This window comes from Lepisma saccharinum, chromosome 4, assembly GCF_977018435.1.
Source record: "Lepisma saccharinum chromosome 4, izLepSacc3.1, whole genome shotgun sequence".
Taxonomy (NCBI): Eukaryota; Metazoa; Arthropoda; class Insecta; order Zygentoma; family Lepismatidae; genus Lepisma; species Lepisma saccharinum.
This window is the reverse complement of record NC_139232.1, coordinates 76,726,933-76,750,202: the sequence shown is the minus strand read 5'-3', so window position 1 is coordinate 76,750,202 and position 23,270 is coordinate 76,726,933. Positions and strand designations below refer to the sequence as shown.

At 39.9% G+C, this 23,270-nt stretch overlaps 1 protein-coding gene across 1 annotated transcript in view; it reads left to right on the top strand.

Moving 5' to 3' along the window:
• The first annotated feature begins 573 nt into the window (after nucleotides 1–573).
• The window catches only part of LOC145986601 (toll-like receptor 2), a 63,258-nt gene continuing 40,561 nt past the window's right edge, over nucleotides 574–23,270 (top strand). Inside the window, exon 1 of the mRNA XM_083120797.1 lies at nucleotides 574–1,227. Coding sequence (XP_082976923.1) covers nucleotides 731–1,227 — 497 coding nt within the window. The 5' untranslated portion in view covers nucleotides 574–730. The remainder of the gene's footprint in view (nucleotides 1,228–23,270) is intronic.

Below are 23,270 nucleotides of genomic sequence, written 5' to 3'. Positions count from 1 at the left end.
TGAGGTTGAAAATTCCAATAATTTTGAAAGTCAGAGCTCTATATTTTACCACCTTTCTTGCCTTTGGCGTATCATTCTTTTAGGAAAGATGGGCCAAGAAAAGGGGAGGGGGTGGCTTCCATCACGTCACTGTCATTTCACATTCAAATGATCTCGAATCTCTTTGAGGCTTATTTCCTCAAATTTCCATGCACAGAGGGAAATTTCTCTTCATGTTACAACACTGAACACTATCCGACGCTGAGCTGGACCCTGTGGCCGAGTGGTTAGCACATCGCGCTACGACGCCAAGGGTCCCGGGTTCGAATCCCTCTCGGGCTTGGTTGTTTGTGAATGTCCATTCATCAATTTCATCATTTCACCACTCATCCCCATCTTCGCAAATTAGCCAAGAGGCACAAAACGCGAAGTAATATAAACTAAATCAATCAATCAATCTATCCGACGCTGCGAAGAAAAATATCTGAGAACGGTGGGGAAGAGTTACGTATGGCAACACTGCCTGAAGCGTGTGATGTTCGCAGAGTTAACTTCGGGAAAGTACCGAAGGAGGGAGAAACTCGTCTGCGCGGCGCAGTATAGCTAAGGGCGCTGAAGTGAGGGGGAAAAAGTGCTGTAATCAAGTCTTGTGACTCTACGTCACAAAGGAGAGGAAATGCATCTCTCTTGAATGCACAGTGTCACAAATGACTGAGCAGTCGTTCACTGAGCATTTCTGCAGTCTTCAAACATGGCAGGCTACCACAAAGCTTGCTTGTTCTTGTTGCTCTTTTTAGGACTGTCTTGCCTTTTCGCTGTGGCGTCAAACGTCAGTCTGACCAAGGGCGATTTCCCGGACGTTGCTAATTTCACTTGCGCTGAAGTAAAGAACGCGAGCTCAGAACAACTGACAGGCTGCTCCGTTCGCAGTTTAAATGCGAGCGTAGTATGCCAAGTGCTGCTTACAATCGTCAACGGAAGTTACCTGAACACGAGTCTGGAATTTGTTGCGGTTTCAACGAACGGTTCTCGGAGTGCATCCAAGACGCCGTGTGTGGCGCTCAGGAACATATCGGTGTCGTATGTGGAAACGAACAGCACCGCGATTGGACAGGTGTTCAACACTTCCGGTTTCCTGCACCCATTCCAAGAAGCAATCGCCGATCTCAGCGTTTGGATGCCCTTCCGATGGGAGCAACCGATACCAATAGGAACGACCGATCTAGCGAACTGCACATGGAATACTGGGCAAGTTAACTTTTTCATTTTGTTATTATTACCTTATTACGTAGAAATATTATTATTTGTTTTTGAAAGATATTCACAAAAGTTGATGGAAATATTTACAGATGGTGCCCTGTAGAGCAGTGGCGTGACCAGGATTTTCGATTGATTGAATTGTTGTTTTAAAAGTCCACTTTATGCACAGAAAGGCTAATCGGGACTGGACCTACAGATTATAGTGGTATCCGAACCACTATGTGCCTCCACCGAGTATCGAACCCGGGACCCCTTGATTACAAGGCGAGGACGCTACCACTGCGCCATCGGGGAGCCCCCCCCCCAGGATTTTCGAAAGGGAGGGGTTATGTATACTTTTTCTTGGTAGTCAGCCCCATTTTGTCATATTTCCTACCTTTGAAGTTCTTTTTTTTTAGGAATACTGGGCGAAAGGGGGGGTTAACCCCCATCAACCCCCCCTTGTGCACGCCACTGCTGTAGAGTCCTACAGGAGGGAATAGAAATATGTACAGTCACCGGCAATAAAAATGGGACACCTAGTTCCTCAAACAGTCGGTTTCCGGTTGCCTAGATCTACGGCAGTGTTAGAAGTTGCCATTGAAAATTTGCTATTGAAATCCACTTACCGCCGTAGACTTAGGCAACACACACAACGCCTTGCAGGGAAGCGATTATTTCAGAATCTTGGGTGTCCTATTTCCTTTTTGCCGGCGGCTGTACAGCGAAAGGCAAAGATAATAGTAGGCAAATTGTCCCATCACTATTTTCATTCTATTTTATTGTACATCTCGTGTTTTTGAAGGTTCTGCTGATGCGAAGCACATATTGTTCATCGGCCCGCGCACGGAGGAAAGAGGGGGCAGTTGCCCCCCCTCCCCAATACTCTCACTTAGAAATTAATGTAGAGGAATCTTGTCACCATTATTAAACAATATTGTGCTCTTAAGAAAAATTAAGTACTTTCAAGCATTTTCAAGTTCCAAGCAACTACGGAGGAGAAGGGGCTTCATTATTTTCTATGTAATTGGGCTATCTAACGTCGTTCTATAGCAAATTTATTGTTATTCAAATTTTCTTTATTAAAGGGCGAGGTTCGGTCTGTGGCTGTTCTCCCATCTAACCCGGTGTACATAAACAAAATGATACAAAAGAAAGAAGAAAAACAATAAAAAAGAAAGAAAATGGTTACAAAGAAAAGAACAAAGACAAGATTTAAAAAATCAAGACGACACATAAAAAAGCACATTCACGCAGATACTCACACACACATGCATACTAAACATTTCTGAGCAGGACATTCACGCACGGATGTTGAGATTAATGTGCATGATCATGGTAGTTTTGTGAGTTACGATAGTACAATGAATACGTAAATATTACAATATAGTTGAAGATTTGTCAAGGATTGGATTGGATTGGCGAAGTTCGTATGCAGTTTAAACTGTATTGTGTAGTGTTACTCCGTGGGTGCTTGAACAGAGATATTGCTCATCTAACAGAAAATTCTTTAGTTTATTCTTAAATTTGTTCGGACTGGGGAGGGAGGTTATGGAGGGCGGGAGTTCATTCCATGTTTTTGTCGCTGAAAGTGTAAAAGACGATTTGAATATTTCCAGCGAGTGTTTGAAGAGTTCAAGTTTCGCTGTTTCTCTTGTTTTGTAGTTGTGTATTTCCCTTCTCGTTTTTAGTTGGTTTTTTGGGGGGGCAGAAAATTTGGATCAAAGATTTTTTGAAGATCATTGAAGACTCGAGGGGGCGGAAAGTCAGCCATCTGTGTGCCATTATTGCATTGAGGACGTTTGAAATACAAGAATACTCACCTCTATTTCACATACACAAGGCATTTTCAAACTAGTTACTATATTAGAAGAATTTTAATTTCTCTGGTACCAATTTTCTCTGCCCATTCCTTTACTTCCACTTTCTGTGGTTAAACTAATTTGTAAATTTGTTGATGCGCAACAAAGGAAAAAAAAATAATAGCAATTCATGGTCTACGTTTTGCCCCCGCACCATGACCCTTTCCCCCTCTTCCATGTACATACATACACCTAAAAAGAAATCGTCTACCAAGAAAAATAAAATAAAAACTTGAACGAATAAAGTGTGTGGGAGCAGGCCCGTACTCAGGATTTTTTTGAGGGACGTCATGAAATAAACGGTAACTTAATCTACGAAATAAATAGATGAAACAGGTTCCGAAGGAAAATGAATGTCTACCTAAAAAGTATATATTTCACACATAATTTCATTTCAGTCACAGTAATTTATATTATTTATTACAAGGGCGTTTAAGGAACATGATAATTTCAAACTGGAACAGTGTTTTTTGAGGAGGTATCACTATTATGGTGGAAAATATGCCCCTCCTTGAAAAAAAAATACGTTGTTTGACACCACGCCACCTAATCGCACCGATACTGTTGGAAATGAGTAAATTATGCTTGCCCCTCCCTGGAAAAAATCCTGCGGACGTCCATGTGTATGTACCAAGCTTGACAATGATGCACCTGTGGCGCTGTAGTCGCAGGGCTTACAGGCACGAGAGAAAAGGAAGCGAGAGGAGAAAACAAATGACTGTGCACTTTAGTTCGCAATTTTGCCGGGGCCATTCTTATCTTGGTGTGTAGCAATGGGAAGCTTGACTCCCCACCTCAAATTATACATATTAAGTGGAGATTAGATGCCCCCCGGAAAAAAAAAATCACCCCCACGTACCATATCAAATTTTGAACTTCTGCTAAAATTATATACACATGCAAGCGCAAGGACGTCCGCAGGATTTATTCCAGGGAGGGGCAAGCAAGGTATTTTTTTACAGAGGGGGCAAAGGAGGCATATTTTTCCCCATAATAGTGATGAGCCCCTCAAAAAACACTGCTTCATTCTTAAATTATCATGTTCCTTTAATAATTAACATAAATTACTATGAGTGAAATGAAATTATGTGTCAAATATTTTAGGTGTACATTTATTTTCCATGGGGGTGAACCCCCTTGCCCCCCCCCCTTCCGGACATCAATGTGCAAGCGGGAAAGGACACCCAGTCGCATGCGAGCGTTCTTGCACTTTATTTTTATTTTCCTAAAGTGAAACCGCTATGCGCGATTCTGCGAAATGCGAGGGGGCGGGGGCTCTCACCATTGACCTTGAACTTAGCTCCTCCCTGTTCGCCCACACGCGTCTGGGCCGTGGTGCAGTCGAGAGTGAAGCCGAAATTTCCCAGCAAGAAAAGGAAAAAAATCCCGTTCCTCTGGAGAAATTCCCTATCGTATTCGTACAAAGAACAGAGAGGCATTCATTGTCCCTTGACCTTGACCAGTGGCGTACGCAAGTGGGGGGGGTACCGGGTTTAAACCCCCCTGAGCTTTTGAAATATTATGGAAAATGCTGTAGCAAAAAAAATAAAAATGGCTAATTTATGACAGTCAAAGATCTGCAACAGAAATAAAAATAATAATAATAACAATACTAAAAGGTAAAAGAAAGGTAAAGTGCTCCCCTGTGCTTAGTTTGGTTTGGTTTGAGTTGGTGTTTTAAGTCCACTTTATGCACAGTAAGGCTAATCGGGACTGGACCTACAGATTAAAGTGGAATCCGAACCACTTGTGCCTCCACCGGGTATCGAACCCGGGACCCCTTGATTACAAGGCGAAGACGCTACCACTGCGCCATCGGGGAGGCCCCCTGTGCTTAGTACCACGCCATGAAGGCGTATAGGGGGTGTGGGGGTAACGCCCCACACTTTCTTGATCCGGTCGTGAGTGGGGGTGATGTGATCAGCATCACGCCCCTGACCGCCTTTACCCCCCAGGGTTTCCCCCAGGTACCATGTTATTCGACGCTGGGTGGGCGCCGGGGCCGCTTCCATCGTTAGAAAAGTTCCCGGATTTGAACCGGCCGGGGATCGAACCCGGGACCTTTAGCATGGTAGTCAGACGCGTTACCGACTGAGCCACCGCGGCCAATAACAATACTAATAACAACAATAACAATACTAATAATAATAATTTGAATTATTATTCCCATGCAGCATGGCGAAAAGCACAACATTTCAAACTCACGCATCTGTAATAGTGAATGCCTTGAAAATAAACACAAATTCTTGAAAATTAAATATGAGGGCAACTATGATTTAAAAGAAAAAAGCTGTTTTGTACATCAGCTGCAACAATGTTCAAAGAACATGCATTTTTTTCCTGTGAACAATGAGCTTTAACTAAATAAAGTTCTTGGTTCGTCGTAAGCTGCTAATGTAGACAAATGCTAGGCCTACAAGAATACACAATCACCAGTCGCCTTCCCGTTGTTTCCGCGGTACATTTGAATTTCTGAATTCGAACTACAATAAGCTTAACTATTGTGAAATGTTTTGTTGGTAAGAACGAGACAACCAGGTGTGAATTATAGTGCCCGTGCATAGTAGATTTTGAGAGCGGTATTGGCGTGTTTCTCTTACAGAGTATTTTGGAATACGTCGATATGTCTAAACAATCTAAGCGGCCGCAAAGTTCAATAATGTTGAAGAAGTGCTTTGTGAATCACCTAGAAGTGATAAATGTGTTGGAATGTCTATAAACTTACTTTTGAACAAAAACATACACTCGGTGGAGTGGAATTTAGCAACATGTATTCTCCTGCCTCATCATCATCCTGGGTGAGTTCCCATAAGCAAAGGTAATGTAAATTCCCCCATGTATATAGCTCCGTGTCATGAAAGCACGTGTAGTGGTGTGGTGGGGCTCCACACATTCTCAATCTCGGCCATTTTTTTCGGGTGATGTGATCAGCACCATGCTCCGGCAGCCAGGGGCGGCGCCAGAACTTTTCGACGGGGTGGGCAGAAGCTCCATATTGATAGATTAGGGTGGGCAGTATAAATTTAAGACCATATACTTTTATGGGCATGTAAGGCGTATATGTATCCCCTCTCTCTTACACTCCCGATTTTCTTCTTGCTTCTTCTCCCTTTCCATTTCAGGTTTTCCTCTTCATTATTTTCTAATCTATTGTCGCAACTTGTTCAATTTGTTGTCTCTGATGGACACAATTATTTCAACGAAGTGTTTATCCATGCGCAGCCATACTTTCACAGTCACATTCTTTCATGCATATTAATACATTCCTCACAAAAAGTTTGGAATATTGTAACGTTAGACAATAGGTGATAAACACGGGCATGGAATTCAACAATATATGATACCTGTCTGGTGGACGTTCTCGTCTTTAAGCCGACATATGACAGACACCGTGCCTATCACCTAATATATTAATATTACAAACTTGTGCCTAATATAACAATATTGCAAAATTTTTGTGAGGAGTGTATAATGAAACAAATGTAAATTAGTTATAATCTTGTGTTGCATTACATTTTGCTCTTCGTGAACAAAAAAAGGCACATACTTGATTTTATGTATTCGGCAACAGTGATATAAAGTGCAATGGTAGACAATCGTGACGTTTCTCGTAATTTAAATGCATGTTCCTGAGCATAGTAGTTTCATCGTATGAGTTTTTGACTGAAGAGTTATCTCACTCCTTGGGGGTCATTTTTCTTAGCTTCCAAGGTTTGTACAATTGACAAATCTATCTGAATGTTTGCAGTAGGGGCGATTGGGTGTCAACATTTGAGGGGCAAGGGCAATATACTTTATTTTGGTATAAAAGGCTTAGCATAAAGAGGTTATAGTGCGGGGGCAAAAAATGCCAAAAAGTGGCAAAATGTGCCGGGGGGGGGGACTGCATCTCCCACCTCCCGCACCCCTTAATCGCCGCCACTGAATGTTTGGATTAAAATAAACGTCTTAGGAATAATTTAAAACACACGTGAAACCAATTCTTTGTTCGTTGTCCATGAGGTATTCCTAGGCTAATGAAAGGCTATTTTGACAAAATGTCACTCATAAGTAAAAAACAAGTAAGATTGAGAAATCTGTTCAGAATTGAAGATATTATTAGGTAAGTTGGTATTCGTTTTCTGAACTAAGTCATGTTACTCTTGCGGGATAAGCAATACACGTATGGTTACATGAACATATTTTTTGAGGTAACAAAAATATTTAGGACACAAGGAATTCATCGAAGTTGATCACCGTGCCAGGAATAATACATCTATTTTTCCATAGATGACTTACTTGGGTTGCACGGCATGACCATTTCGAACGCACTAGAATGTCAACCTCTGTGCTGTACAGCATACCCTGCTAACTATATTCTTGCAGGGCAACGAGTTCCTGGCGCCTGGAACCACAATCGAAATAACAATTTATGGGGAGTTGTATTTTGAGTGTCCGTGTGTGTTTGTTTTCGGCCCTTCGTCGTTTTCATATAATCACCATTGAACCTTATCGTCGTCATTATCAAAATTAGCACAGAAATGACTTAAAATAAAACAAATCATCCACAACTTACTCTTCCAAAAATGGAGTTTCGTTAGTACATACCGCTTCGAGAGTTGAGGTGGTAGTTTCTACTAATGAAACACATTGCATAGTGATCAAGGCATCTAATTCCGTGAACAATGACATTATTTTCTAAAAGTCCCAAATATTTGTCTCAGGCAATACACCCTCTTAAAATGGACGCATCTTCTGTAGAGGTAAAATGACACGTTTGTTGAGAGTTCTTTCTGTATATTTTTTCTCCAATGGCATAACACTGTCGCATTATAATGAACAGGCCCTGTTCGACTCCCCCCCCCCCCCTACTCTGGTGGAAGCACAATGCACACTGGTTCGGACTACACATTAAACTGTAGGTTTTGTCCCGATTAGCCTATCAGAGCATAATATTTGGCTTAAAAAAACTCACAAAAACGTCTTCTGGATACTTCGTGACATAACTTATTTTCTTTACTTCAGCTGCATCTACAGATTCTGTCGACATTATCAGCTGATTCATAAGGCAAAATTTATGTGTCGAACGAGAATTTCTAAATATGATAAGTCATTATAACACCATTAAGCCTTGTTTCCATGATATGAAAAATTCAATATGCTCCAGAAGAACTTTCTAATAGTCTGTAGGGGAGCAATGTTTGTGTATATACAGTAGGGTGCCAAGGAAAAACGAAGTTTAAAAATTTTAAAGTCTTACCCCTCAAAAATGTTCCTTTTGGCATAGTAATTATCTACCAAAAATATTAGGACATAAAAATTATATTTACCACTTCCTCAAAGCATTTGAAATTTATTACATTAACTAATTTTAGGGAAATTTATTTACATGACAAAAACGTGTGAAAACTAGTTATTAATAGCCATAAATGTAGTATTTCTGAAGCAAAAAGTACTGTAAAGAGTCAGTAAGTGAATTACAAAACTTTTTGTAGCCATCAACTCAATGTTCAATGGAACTTGTTGCAGTTACACTTTCTACGAGTTTCGACTTCTTAGGTTCGGGAAATTCACGCCGGTGCTTTTCCACAACCTGCAGTAGAAATTGTTTCTGTTCCTCCTGATTTGTTAGTATAGGATTGAATTCCTGAATTAGTGAAATTCCACGCTCTGCAGCGTCATTCACCACCTTAAGTGATTTAACTCTGACTTGAGCAACCAAATAGCTATTAAGTGATGTCCACTTGGATGGATGCTCTCGAAGAAAGTCCTGCGATATATCAAGTGCAACAAAAATATGTCTTGTGTTCACAGTAACGAAATCAGATAATCGCTTTGAAGAAATGTCACAATTGTCAATGTCAAGGTTGATTCTCTTAGCAGGTTCGTTTTTTTCATCTCGTGAAAGAGCACTGACCATCAGAATTTTGTTCTCCACTGACACATTATCATCAAAGAATGCCAAACCTACTAGGTGTTCGCTTAAATACCAAAGTTGATGCAGGAAACTTTTCAGTGCTGCATTAGCTACAGCTTTATTTGTAATCCGGTATTCAACTAATTTTTGCAACAGTTCCAGATCTTGTTGTGGAGCAGAAGCTGCACAAGGACAAGTAAACCACACCTTCAAATATATGGACACAACGAACAGATTAAACTGCCGAAGTTGGGAAAGTTCACGGGTTGTAAGGTGAAATTGTGAGCGAAACAGGTAGATCTTAAAACAATAAATGAGTTTTGCCATCCATCTTGCACGATGGTAGGCACCTGGCGCATTAATATTAGCAGCACTAGATAGGTCGCCTAGGAAAAGAATTGCTAAATTCAACAATTCTTTGTAATCGTCTCTGGGTTGATGTATGTGCAACTGGTTTTTCAAAAAAGTCAAAATGTCATCTTTAATCGGATTCAATTTTACAGTTAGCTCTATATCACTAATACTGCTTTCATAGGCCTCTACATTGATAATGTTCCACACCGATGAAAATCTCTGAAACAGTTTTATTTGCGGACCTCCACCGGTCTCAAATAATGTTTCAAATACTCTTGCAATGATAAGTTCATGAATATGATGTCTGCATGCCAAAGATAACAATTTTTTATTCATCTTCTGCTCAAGCAATACACATGCGCCACTTTTGCTCCCTGTATTACTTGCAGTAGTATCGAATGACATACTACAAACAGAATCAGTCAAGTTCCAATCTCTTAGTGCGTTATACACTGCGAATGCCTGCGCTTCACCAGTACCATTTTGTAATGATGGGACAGCTAGCAATTTCATTAAACCACATCCAGAGACAAGCACTGCAATTCTGTCTACAGATTTAGCAGAACCCCCACACTGAGGAATTTCCAAAGAGGGTAATAGCTTGGTATCCCAGTGAACAGTCAATAGTGTGTCTGGTGAGAAAGTCTTTTTGATTTGAGTAGCAATGTTCTCTCTGTTTCGTCTTCGAAACTGTCTACAGGATTCTTTATTTAAAGTTAGTTCAGCAGGATTGTGACCTAGAGATTTTGCAGCAGCAGCCAAAATATAGGTAGCATTTCTGTCGCTTACCTTTGTACGATCCAGAGCAGCGCCCAGCTCTGGAGTAAAGAAATTAGTCACGCGTTGCTTTTTAGAATGTGAGACATCTTCAGCTGAAGCACTAAAAACTGGTACCATATCATCTGATGAACTATCGTTTTCAGTCTCACTGCTGCCACTAAGCACTTCAACATCAGTTGTCACCAACTCCTTCTTTCTCTGCTCTTCTTTGCGCTTTCTTAAATCTTGTAAAGATTCTTGCTTATGACGCCGTTCTTCCTGTCTGGCTAACTTTATGTCAACCGGCCCCATACTTCCCCTCCTTCCTTTTTCTCGCTGTGCTTCCAAGAACATTTTGTCTTCCTTGATCTTTATGAGACTCATGGCATCAGCATGGGCAACATCAAACAAATCATCCAAAGCTTCTGTAAATGCTTCTTCTTTATGTTTCTGTGTATCACTTTTTCGACTGGCATTTTTCTGTAATGTTTGCCATTGTCCATATAAATTTTTAATTTTCACAATGATATTGTATTCTTGACGAGTAGGTATTCTCGCCTTTTCCCACAATTCTAGAAGCTCCATCGTTGTCCTCCTAGCACTTTCTTGAATGGTCTGCTTTTCATTTGTGTGAGAATGAAAGAATCTTGCTAAAATTTGTCTATTTGATGGCAATTTGCATCCTGTAATTAAATCTATAGTGCCACCAATCAACCAAATTCCACGGTCTTTTCCAATTTGTGAAGTCATGGCAGCTATCTACCTGAAAGCAAAAACGCACCTAATTATTGCATTTATAATTTGTAACAGCGTATAAATATGTTAAAAATATAGATCCTGATTATAAATTCAAAACGTGTTCAAAAATTTTAAATATTCTCTCATTCACTAAATAAGTGATATTTTTTTAGGGTTAGTTTTCTTTCATAATTCATTTCAAAAGTAACTTATCCAAATATACATATTGCGTAGTTAATTAGTTATGATCGAACATAAAACAAAGGTAACTTTATCAATATCCTTTACAAATATTGTTTAAATAAAACAAAAAATTGTGTAAGATTTGTTCATTTCTATTGTCTTTACCTTCTAAAATGTCCTTATCTTCTAAAAAGTCTTTATACTCTTTATCTTCTAAAATGTCCTCATCTTCAAAAAAGTCTTCATACTCTTTATCTTTTAAAATGTTTATCTTCTAAAATGTCTTGGTGCTTTATCTTCTAAAATTATCAAATCATTGGAAATAAAACCTAAAACAAAAACGTGATTGTGGACGGTAGCCATTTTGAAAGCACTGTGCTGCCATTTCAGAGAAGAGAAACTTTGATAATTTATTAAAAACATAAAATTGGATATTTTAATTATTGAACTGTATCATATAGAAACTTTTGAACTATATTTAAAAAATCACAAGCAGTTCCCTCTTTTCGTCAAATTTCATTTACAGCACTTTTTCTGGTAATAATTATAAAGTTCAATGCTTTTGAGGGACCTGTAAATATTAAAAAATTTTGAAGAAAAAGGCATTTATCTTATTTTTAGGTCAAAAGGAAAAAATTTAGGGGGTAAGACTCACAAAAAATATATATTTATTTTTTACCATGCATTTCCTTGGCACCCTAATATACAGTATATCGTCCTGTTTTTGTACCTTGTTACATTTGTACTTTGTGCAGAGTCTGAAGAAGACCTTGCTAGAAGGTTGAAACGTTACGTTTAGTTTATGTTTTATAATAAAATAAATTACTGCCTTGGTCAGCATATTGATTTTTTCATATAATAAGCCACTTATTAGCAATTGAGTAATTCTGTAGCTCTTTTCCATACATAACTGGTTTATCAAAATTTATTGAGTTCGGTATTGTACTGATTATTGTGATTCCTTCTTATTACTAGAATGAATATAAAGTTGATATTTCACATGCCATATTGGTATTTGAAGATGCCAGGTATATAAAAATTGCAATTAAATAAAAAAAGGGACACTTCGGAATTTCAATGCAGAGCTAATTAAAACTATACTACAATCTCTAGCATACTTAAACCCGAAGGTTTATAGCGGCAGCAACACAAGCCTTTCATCTACCCCTATGCCCATCCTTGCCGATTTCTCTTAGGTCCATCTCAACGTTATCAATCCATCCTCGTCTTGGCATTCCTACTTGTCTCTTACCATCAGGTTTCCCAACAAGAATCCTGTAAACTATTCTTTCTTCTGCCATTCGTGTCACACGGCCTTCCCATCTAAGTCTTCTTGATTAAATTATTCTAATAATAATTAAAAAGTCGAAATAATTTATTGTTTGCTGGAGGAAGTAACGCTAAGATGATGTTTTTATTTGTTTATTTGGAGATTACTTTAACCATACCCAGTCTGGGATATATATACGTATATGGAGGCCCGGAGCTGCAGTCCTCAAGTTCACCCTAAATTCTGATCTAATCTTGATCATACCCTGCATAATTTTGAGCCTCCTAAGTCTACTAGCTGCTTCTAATCATACGCGTAGAAGTATTAGTTATCACAGGTTTTTTTGGGGGGTTTCAATAGCTCTAGTAATTACTTTCACTTTCTAATGACAAAATTGGCTTTTTATGGGTTGATAATAATATGGTTGAGTGTAAGAAAAGCCATGATCCTTAATTTCCGCCACAAAAAAATAAGAGACAAATAAATAAAAAAATAATATGTGAACATTTCTAACATAGATAATATTCACAAGTAAAATAAACATGTTATGAACACCAGAATACACTTATTTATTGAGTCATTCACATATCTCCAAGTATATGTACTTATTGAATTTGATTGGGTGGGCAATCGGGTGGGCACAGGAATTTTTGGGTGGGCGCTTGCCCACCCGTGCCCACCCCTATCGCCGTCCCTGCCGGCAGCATTTATGCCCCCAGGGTTGCTCTCAGGTAACCATTGATATGATGCTGGGTGCGGGGACAAGGCTGGATAAATTCCAACCAATTCCGGGGATCTCCCGCGAGGTTGTCAGACTAGACTAGCGCGGCTCCATGCTGCGGCTCCTTGGCTGAGTTTCATACTTTGATTATTTCAATTAATTTAATATATTTTATTGTTTTATGGACTATCGTAAATAAATATCCATTGACTAGACAATTATTTCGTAACAAAGAAACAAAAAAACTCCAAGAATTTGTTAACAATCGAATGACTAGAAAATGATTTTGTCCTATTGCTTTCATAAATATATTTATGTAGATCTCTACTACTTAATAATAGTAGTGATATTAGTAGTAACAGCAGCTGCATTAGTAGTATTATTAGTAGTAATTAAACTAATTAATTAATTATCAGTATTATTAATTAATTATGAATATTATTAAAGTATAATAAAACAATGGTAATGTGAATTTGGAAAAAGTTTTAGATATAACCCCCCCCCCCTTGATGAAATCCTGCGTACGCTACTGACCTTGACAACATAGGTAAAACTATTGTGTAAAATTTGCTTGCAGTGAAGAGTGAAAATGCAGACAGCAGATATTATTTTGCTCACAAGGTGAAGGTTCTGTAGATTCACAGAACATGAACAGCAGCTATTACATTTGTTCATGTTGTTTATGAGGTGATGTCTAAATCGCGGGAAGTATTTAGAAGATTCTGTATACTTTTGAAAGTTCTTTCATAGAGGAGCTTCTTTATCTGTATCTTCGCTGCCACTGTTGCGGCGCCTCCCGTTTAGACAGAAATCTGTGACTTTGATGTCATCATTCACATTTTCTTCCACATACCTATGCGTCAAAGGTCAACCAACATCTCCCAAGTTTTGCGAACGAAGGGGAGATTTATTGCTTTGGTTGCGGGTGGAATGTACGGTACACACTATGATTGAATATTGTGCATTTTTTCTTGTATGATACGTATAAATAACTGTATCATCGAAAGTAGGTAGTGTCACGGTATCTAGTGACATGTGAAACGCAGTTCGATATAAATTATTTTTTGTTTATTGATTCATTTTATGCACAAAACATGAAAGTGTGAGGTTTGATTTATTTTGTGAATAAACTTGTATCCAAGCCAGACGTCGGGAGTTGGGGACGAGTTTTTCTTGAGTGACAGCCGCCGCCTAGAACATGACATATTTGCACCAACGCGGAGATAAGGAAAGATTATTTTCGCCGCTACCGGGCTTGAGTCGCAGCAGGCGTTCGAACCCATGTTCACGGATGACCAGGAAAACCAGCTGGAGCACAACTCTGCAAGGATCCAGGACGCGTCGCCGACCGCGCCTTTCAAGACAATGGACAGAGGTCATTTCCATCCCCTGAGAAAGCGAAGCGAAGCCACCTTAGCGTGGGTTTCAACGGACGAATTTGAATCTCTTATATATATGCGGTGCTACCATCCCAGAAACAGTTTTGACCCGGATTTCACAGAGAGAGCATCTCCGCGCTACACTCTCGCGTGATCATTGCTTTGTGTCCGTGAACTTTGTTTCCTTACGTGCTGTGAGCAACTTGCAGATAGAGAGTTACCAGTGTGCGCCTTATTTTGGTGAAGATTACGCGGTGATTTGTTTTTGCCAAGCGTGGACTACATAAGGATGGAGGGCTAAAGAAGATAGAGAAGGGAGGCCGTCGCTTCCCTGACACCCGCAACGATGCATCGCCATCTTCCGACGAAGCCAGTCAGCCAACGCCAAAGACGACACCAAAGCCAACACTGCCCAAAGCCCGAAGGACGTTTTCAGAACGACGCCGATCGAAGCCCGTCACCGGAGAGAGAGATTGAAGGACGACTCCAGAACGACGCCGATCGAAGCCAGAGGGAGAGATTGAAGGACGACTCCAGAACGACGCTTCCAGAACGACGCCGAATCGAAGCCCGTCACCAGAGAGATTCCTGACCGGCGCGTGACCACGTACACCCGACGCTAGTGACGAGATGAACGCCCGAAGTTCTGAGGAGGTGCAAGTGCAACAGATCGTCGCAATTATTCTTCGTCGCGATCGACCTTGGAGGACAATTTCGCCACAAAGGAACCGTGTGCAAGTCCCGCGTCCAGGAGAGATGAATGACCACGCCATGTAGCAGAGTCTGGTACAGTATACTTCAGAGGGTCTCATGTACATGTAAACGTGCGTCGTTAGTATCAACACCGTACAGTTAACGCCGAAGTCTCACTTATTCGCCAAGTTACTCAGGAAACCCCGAACCTAACCCCCGCGTCTGATAATTTTTGGTATTGTTATAAAAAAGGGTAATTTTCATGTTCAGATGTTCTAATTTAATTGTCTGCATTCAGGGTTAGAAGCTCCATTTCATTTCTTTAATATTTAGTATAAATCGTCAAAGTGTGCTCCATTTCTTGTGTAACCGACCGCCCCGTCGCGCCATTTAATTTGTCAATAGTTGACTGATGAGTCCTTTTTAATTGTGGAAAGCGTAGTTGTTTTTATTGCAAGGTCGTGTGCGTGAAATAGTATTATTTGTTGCATAGTGGTTTTTAAGGTAATTTTTGCTCGCGCCGACGATTGATTAGTGTATTCCGGCAGCTGGAGCCAATTAAGTTTTTGCATCACTATGTAATTGAGTAGTTGTTCTCATTGGACGAGAGAGGCTTGTGTGTAATACCCCCGTCCGAGAAACTGGTATAATGTCGTGCTTACGACTCGATGCACACGTTCATTCGAACGAAAGATTTAACCACGCCGACCCATTGTCTTAGTTAACCGCTTTCCGAGGGCTGGCACTTAAGTTAATTTAAAAGAGCACAGGAGCTGGCAGACAAATGCCCTAAATTCACATAAAGGTTTAGAAATTAAAAGGAATGGTATGTTAATGAGATCCATGATTTGTATCCATACTTCACATGTAAAAATACCTCATGTGTGTGAAAGAGAGATAGAATGAATGAGAGAGCGTTTGAGGAGGCTTTGTAAACAGTTGTTGATTGCAATATTTTTTTGTTGTTACAATATATATTCACTTTTTACCGTTCGTCAGTGTTGTTATTTGACGTTTTTCAGGTACCGGATATTATACTATTAGTGTTTTATGATTGTTCGAATCTACATACCAAAGGTAAACCAAAACAGTGTAATATTTCAAGGTATCTATCCCCGCCTCGCAATAGGATGACAATAAACGACCGTCTCAGTACCGAACTTGAAAACCTGGACCGTGAGTCACGACCGGTCTCCCGTACACATAACGACGTTTGGCCCCGTGCCGGGGTATGATTGACACGTCATTTCGGGGACCGTGAGTGCATTCGTTACAGTAGTATGGATCGTGTAGTAGGGGATGATGTCAGTACCAGTCAATTTACATATGATATTTCTAAATTTTATATTTTACGATATTTCTAAATGTTATATTAACTTAATGACCCATTTTCCCACACACACACACACACACACACATAATTTACCTACATTTAATACTGTTAAACTTTTGAAAAACGGAATGATTTACAAAGCCTCCCCCCCCCCCCAAGAGATCAAATTGTAGGTACGGGCCTGGAGTACGCGGATTGTGCTTTGGAATTTTGCTGAACGTCGCCCTTCTACCGCTTTAGGTTGACGTTTTCTACCTATGCCTGTCAACCATTTGAATCTCAGAAACTATACTACATAGCCGACTCCGTGGCTAGCACAGCCCACTAGGATGCCAGGAGTTTCGGGTTCGAATCCCGGTCAGGGCATGGTGTTATTTGTGAACGTTCCTTCATCATATCATCACTCATCCTCATCGTTGCGATTAGCCAAAAGTGGCAGAAATGTGACGGTATTAACAAAAATAAAATTAATCAGAAACTATATTGTAAATGCAAAATTAGGTGGACTGATAGACCTACCAATACAGCAAGCAGGCCATTCCAACCACCATCTCGATATAGTCTCGGTCTGTCTAGTCGTGAGAGACAACTATCAGTATCTCGGAAACAATAAATTTGAAGGCATAAACATTTTAGAGGATGTTAGCTCTAATGCCTAGTCAAATAATTTTGATTGTCCCGTCTCTCTGTGGGAGAAACTCAAAAATTGATATTCGAAACCATTCCAGTTAAAAGTATAGAATTTGCCTTTTTGACAGAAGTGTGAATTCAGATGATAAAATGCAATATGCGTCATCTTCATCGGCTAATCCATTATCTGTTCTAAAGAACAAAAAGTATGTGTCACCGTAGCAAACCAGCGCTTCGAGTTTTGTCGGTGGCGCTGCTTCTGGTGCCAATCAGAGGTCCTTCTTGCCTGCAAGTGTTGCCACCTATGAATCGGAACTTTGTCAGCATCATCAGGCTCTTCGGTCTGGGTGGCAACAGACATGTTATACGGAGGAAAGTTGCAGCGGAAAATTACCATCTGACTTCGGTTCACCACCGCACAGGCTGCCATTCTTCAATCTGGTCACAAACTACTCGAGCTGGACACATTGTTTGGACGCAACGGTGATATCCAAATGATACAACCTGCCTGTTGATGACCTGCGAGGCGTGGAAGGATAACTCCATGAAGCTTCCGAGAAACATCGAATTGCTCGGTTCCTACAGTGACATCCAGTTTATAGTCAACAATGGAGCCCAGTCGATACCAATCGATTACTCAGAACGGAGTAGAGATGCATGCAAAGTTATGCAAGTGCCACTCAAACAATTGTTAACAAATGATATGCCTAACCTTCGGTATCTATGAATTTAATAAAGTATCAACATGTAATTTGGTGCGTACAGGCCCGTAGCTAGAATTGATCTCCAGGGGGGCTCAAGGGTTATCAGGGGGGCTTTGTAAACCAAGTCCATTTTCCAAAGTTTAACATTATTAAATGAAGGCAAATTGTGTGTGTATTGGAGGGGGGGGGGTCATTAAGTTACATACATTTTAGAAATATACAAATACTACATTTTTCTATATCTTTTAAAATACCACTTGATGTGTTAATTGAATACTACTGAAATCGTCACTTACTACACACTCCATACTACTTTTGATAATACAGATACGCATTTATATAATGCAAGAAAAAGTGGACAATATTCAATAATAGTACCTACAGTACATTCCACCTCCGGCTGAAACAATGAAACACCCCTTCATTCCCAAACCTTGGGAGCTGTTAACCTTAGATGCAGATGCGAAGGGAATTTTCATGATGACGTCAAAGTCACTGATTTCTGTCTAAACGGGAGATTGCAACAGAGGCAGCGAAGGTACAGATAAATAAATTCCCCTATGATGGAACTATCTAAAGTATACAGAAGAGAATCTTCTAAATACTTGCCGCTGCTATTCTCTTCTGTGAATTTATCCTTCACTAAAGTTGTGAGCAAATAATATCTGCTATCTACATTTTCACTCTTCACTACAAATAAATTGTACAAAATGGTTTTACCTAATGTACATGGGGCTGACGGCAATGCCAGGGGGGGGGGGTACTCACGACAGTTCCAGGAAGGCTCAGTCCCCCTGGCCCCTTCGTGGCTACGGGCCTGGGTGTGTACCGCGAAAGAAATCTAAAATATCAAGTTCATCTGGCAAAATATTTAATATAACAATCGAAGCATTCGATATCGGTTTATTGCTCGGGAATTACGGTCGATATAAAGATACAGTAGTGGCATTAATTCTGGACACTTTTTGTAAAATGTTAATTTTTTTAGAATAACTCGAATGTAAAACTATATCCTGTATAGAAAAATTAAACAATTTAAATTATATCATTCAGTAACTTCAATAATGCATCTGAGTGCATTATTGTAGCCTGATTATTATTGTTATTGTTATTTTCATCCAACAGAACGCTTGTGTGCGATTCATGTGTATTACATCAACTTTGAGCATTATTGTTGTACATCGTTCGCTGACCTCAAGAATCGCTCGCACCTTACTGCAGCATTGTTGTTTGATTATTGGTATATTTATTAGTATTGGTATTGGTATTTTCAACCAACTGAACTCTTTGTTTTCATTCTTTACAACACTTGGCAGCTGACTTCTGTGAAGAGAACATCGTTAGGTACTCTATGTAGTGGAGCGAGTTGAAAAGTAATACTGAAATTGCAAATAATGGTTCCTCACACAATAAAACGAGCTGATTGGTCACCAAGTAAAAGGAGTAAGGCACTGACACTTCGTAATGAAGGTTATTCTTATGAAGAAATAGCAAAAAGGTTGGGTGGTGGTGCTACAAAGTCAGACGTTAGAAAGGTTTGCAAGCGGTATGAAGCAACTGGGAACACAGAAACTGCTCCAAGACGTGGCAGGAAACCAAAATTAACTGCTCAAGACTGTCGTACAATCTGTCGCCTTTCTCTACAAGATCGCCGGCGTATGGCAAAAGATGTTAATGCCATTTTCAGAACTTCTGGAGTAGTAGTTTCTGACCGAACAGTCAGACAAAAACTTTGTGAAAATGGTTTACGCGCGAGGATCGCAAGAAAGAAGTCTTATCTCGACCAAAAGCAGAGGAAAAAGCGTGTGCAATGGGCGTTAGCACACAGGGAGTGGACGCTAGAAGATTGGGGTAAAGTAATTTGGAGCGATGAAAGCAAGATCAGCATCTTTGGAAGTGATGGTATCAGGTATGTGCGTCGCCGAAAAAGTGAAGACATGATACCTGAGTGCACCACCGCCACTATGAAGCATCCATCCTATCAGTGTCATGGTGTGGGGGAGCATGGCAAGGCATGGTGTCGGGCACCTAGCAGTGTTAGAAGGCAACATTAATGCCAAAAAATAACAAGAACAGGTCTTACAGGTAAAATTGCTGCCCACTATTCGTGATTTGTTTGGGGGTAACGTTCAGCGGTGCATCTTTCAGCAGGATGGTGCGAGGTGTCACACCGCTGGAATCAATCAGCGATGGTTCAGGGACCATGGTATTACTGTTCTGCCTTGGCCCGGGAACAGTCCCGAACTCAACCCGATTGAGAACTTGTGGTCAAGGCTGAAAGTTTTGGTGGCACGTCGGAATCCCAGCAACAAGAGGGAGCTGTTAGAGGCCATCGTCCAATCATGGTTTAGAGTGATAATACCGGAAGATCTCAAGTGTATGATGGACTCGATGCCACGAAGAATCGAGGCAGTTATCAAATGGAAAGGATATCCCACAAAATATTAACACAACGCAGTTACAATAACCATAATGAGTGTGTGCCAAAATTTACTATTTACTGAATGAACATTTTGCAGGTGGTGTTATGCTAAGAACACTTAGTTACATTTTCTGTATAATTATTATTATTACTATTAATTATAATTTAGTGTGCTCACTTTTTGAAACATTGAACATAAAGACATGTTTGTCTATTTTCTGAAAATTTGACTTCAATAAAAACGTAAATTTAAATTAAAATCAAAACTTGAATGTGACTTTGATTATAATTCTCAAAAGTGTCCAGAATTAATGCCACTACTGTATAATTTCGTGGACGGAAAGAAATGCCAGGTGCTATTTATAATCTTGGACGATTCTTCCGTCTGTCTGTCAATGGGAGAAATTAGCCATACGCAACAAATAAAAGTAGAAGTATATTTTTGGTAAAATTAGAATAGTTACGATAATAATTTTCCAAAAACGCATAGTAATCTAGATTTGGCTATTTAAGAAATTTTGAATGCAACAAAGATTCAACTTTGTGTAATAAAATTGTATTCAAATTTAATTAATTAGAAAATTTAATTCCTTAGTTCATTAAAAAAAACAAGATATGTCAATGTTCTGATTAGTACTATTGGAAAATCGCTGTTGTACACGTCGTTCCAAATTGCTTTTCCTTCTAATGTGACAATACTGTAGTAGTAGTTACTTGTGGTAGTCAGTGGTGACTGTAAATGGGGACTTACACACATCGGCGTAGCTACGGGTGTGCCGGGTGTGCCTAGGCACACCCTAATGAACTGCTTTATCAAAGAGAATTAAAGACAGATATTTTAATAAGAGAGAAAATAAGCGGCAGTTTGTAAGAAGTTGAAAATTTCATTACATGGTACAAACGTGTGCATTATCGCTGATGAAACAAGTGTCTGTAGTTTTTCGATTATTTGATGTCATTGGAGAAAGAAGCTATTTACTGCATTCTACTCTGTACTGCAACGCCTTGCTTCTATACCTGTCGCAAGCTGTACGTGTGAGAGAGCTTTCTTCAAGCTTACCCAAGTTAAAACTAAATTAAGAGCAACTCAGAAGCAGAATAGATTGGAAGCCTTGCTCTTGCTATTTGTGGAACAGGAAATAGCTTAGTCTATTGATGTAAATCAAGTTATTGATGAGTTTAAGAACATAGTACCTTTTGACAGACGTCTCTTGTTATAGATGACGTGTATTTTGATGTATTTGTACGTAACATTTATGAACATTTTGTGTGTGTGTAATTTCTATGCAATTTGATTTTCTTCTACTACATATATTCAGAAATTTTCAACACTGTCATTTAGTGAATTTATATTCCTTTACAAACATCAGTGCAGTTAAAGAGCCAAGTGATTGTATTGCAAAATATGCTATTAAAAAGGTACAAGACCTCATTTTTTTCTTTGTGCACACCCAAATATAAAGTTCTAGCTACGCCTATGCTTACACATCTGCCTAGCGTTACCAGTAGTCCTCTTTTACCCGGACATGTCCTCTTTTTCGGGTCCTAAAAATGGTCCGGTCAAGTATTTAGGAAAATGTCCTCTTTTTGGGATGGAGTATAGACAACTGCTTCAACCTCAAGATTCGTAACAAAATGTCATATTTGTATTGAAAATTGTTTCCGTGTTCAATCTCAAAGTAAGGAAATACAACTCTCAGTTGGAAGCAAAGACAAGAAACTTTTCCTCTAACAAAGAGGCATGAGGTTTGAGTTCAAAGCATTTGCGACATCAACCAAGTTTTTAAACAAAAGGTAAGATTATGCGAGACTTTCTGTGATTGAGTTTTATGACATCAATCAGAATTCATAAATAACACTTCTGTAAAATCTTTTGTGAAATCTAAAAATGTCACTTTACCACCCCCTCTTCCTTTCAATTTTTTCTGTGCTACCGGGAACAGGAAAGTGCAAAAACCAACGAAATTATCTTGCAGCGGTTTCCGCCAGTTATCAGTTCGTCCGCTCCTGCTGTTGTGTGAGCTGTCGCTTGAATCTGCAGGGAAGTCAGGATGACTGTGTGCCTGATGCCAGAAATAATGTGTTTCGACGCGTGCTGAGACACACAATCATGCACTGAGAAGTCAAACAATACCCACAACTTGCTTCAAGAATTTCTTCCATTCTGCTCACGTAGAACTTCATAGCCTATGGCAAGTGACGTCTCACACTTATCACGATTTTTTTTTCTTTCTTTCAGATTTACACTTCGGCACTTCTTTATCGATACCTCCTATAACTAAATTTCTCCCCAATGGCATATCCATGGGACTTTTATTTTTCAGCAGCCGGTCCTATATTTTCCTATGCATTCTTCCACTGGCGGCGATTGGGTTCCAAAACTCGGGGGAGGGGGCAAAGTGACAAACTAGGGGACTTTTCCTTGCCAGATAAGGTTTAGCATAGTGCAGGAGCAAAAGTTGCAAAAAGTGGGGGAGCAACTGACCCCCCTAATCACCGCCACTGCTTCTTCTATTTTTTTTATATAGCAACACTTCATTTTCCATCTGCCTTAATTTGGGTAAAATCAGCTTAATCTTGATAATTCTTGCTAATTTTCTTCAGGTATCTTAATATTATTCTTCCATATACTTCATGACCTTCTTACCACGAAGAGTGAGTGAGTGATTTAGATTTAGTTTATTTTACTTCACGTTTTGTGTCTCTGGGCTAATTTGCGAAGATGGGGGATGAGTGATGAAATGATGAAATTGATGAATGGACATTCACAAACAACCAAGCTCGAGCAGGATTCGAACCCGAGACCCTTGGCGTCGCAGCGCGATGTGCTAACCACTCGGCCACAGGGTCCGGCTTTACCACTTAGATTCCTGCAAACTCTTCTTACCACTTAGATTCCTGCAAACTCTTCTTACAACTTAGATTCCTGCAAACTCTAAACTATTGCTTCCTTCTCTTTCTCTCTCTCTCTCTCTCTCTACACACACACACACACACACACCCACACCCCCCCCCACACACACAGGGAGCCTCCCCGATGGCGTAGTGGTAACGTCGTCGCTTTGTAAACTAGGGGTCCCGGGTTCGATACCCGGAGGACATAGTGGT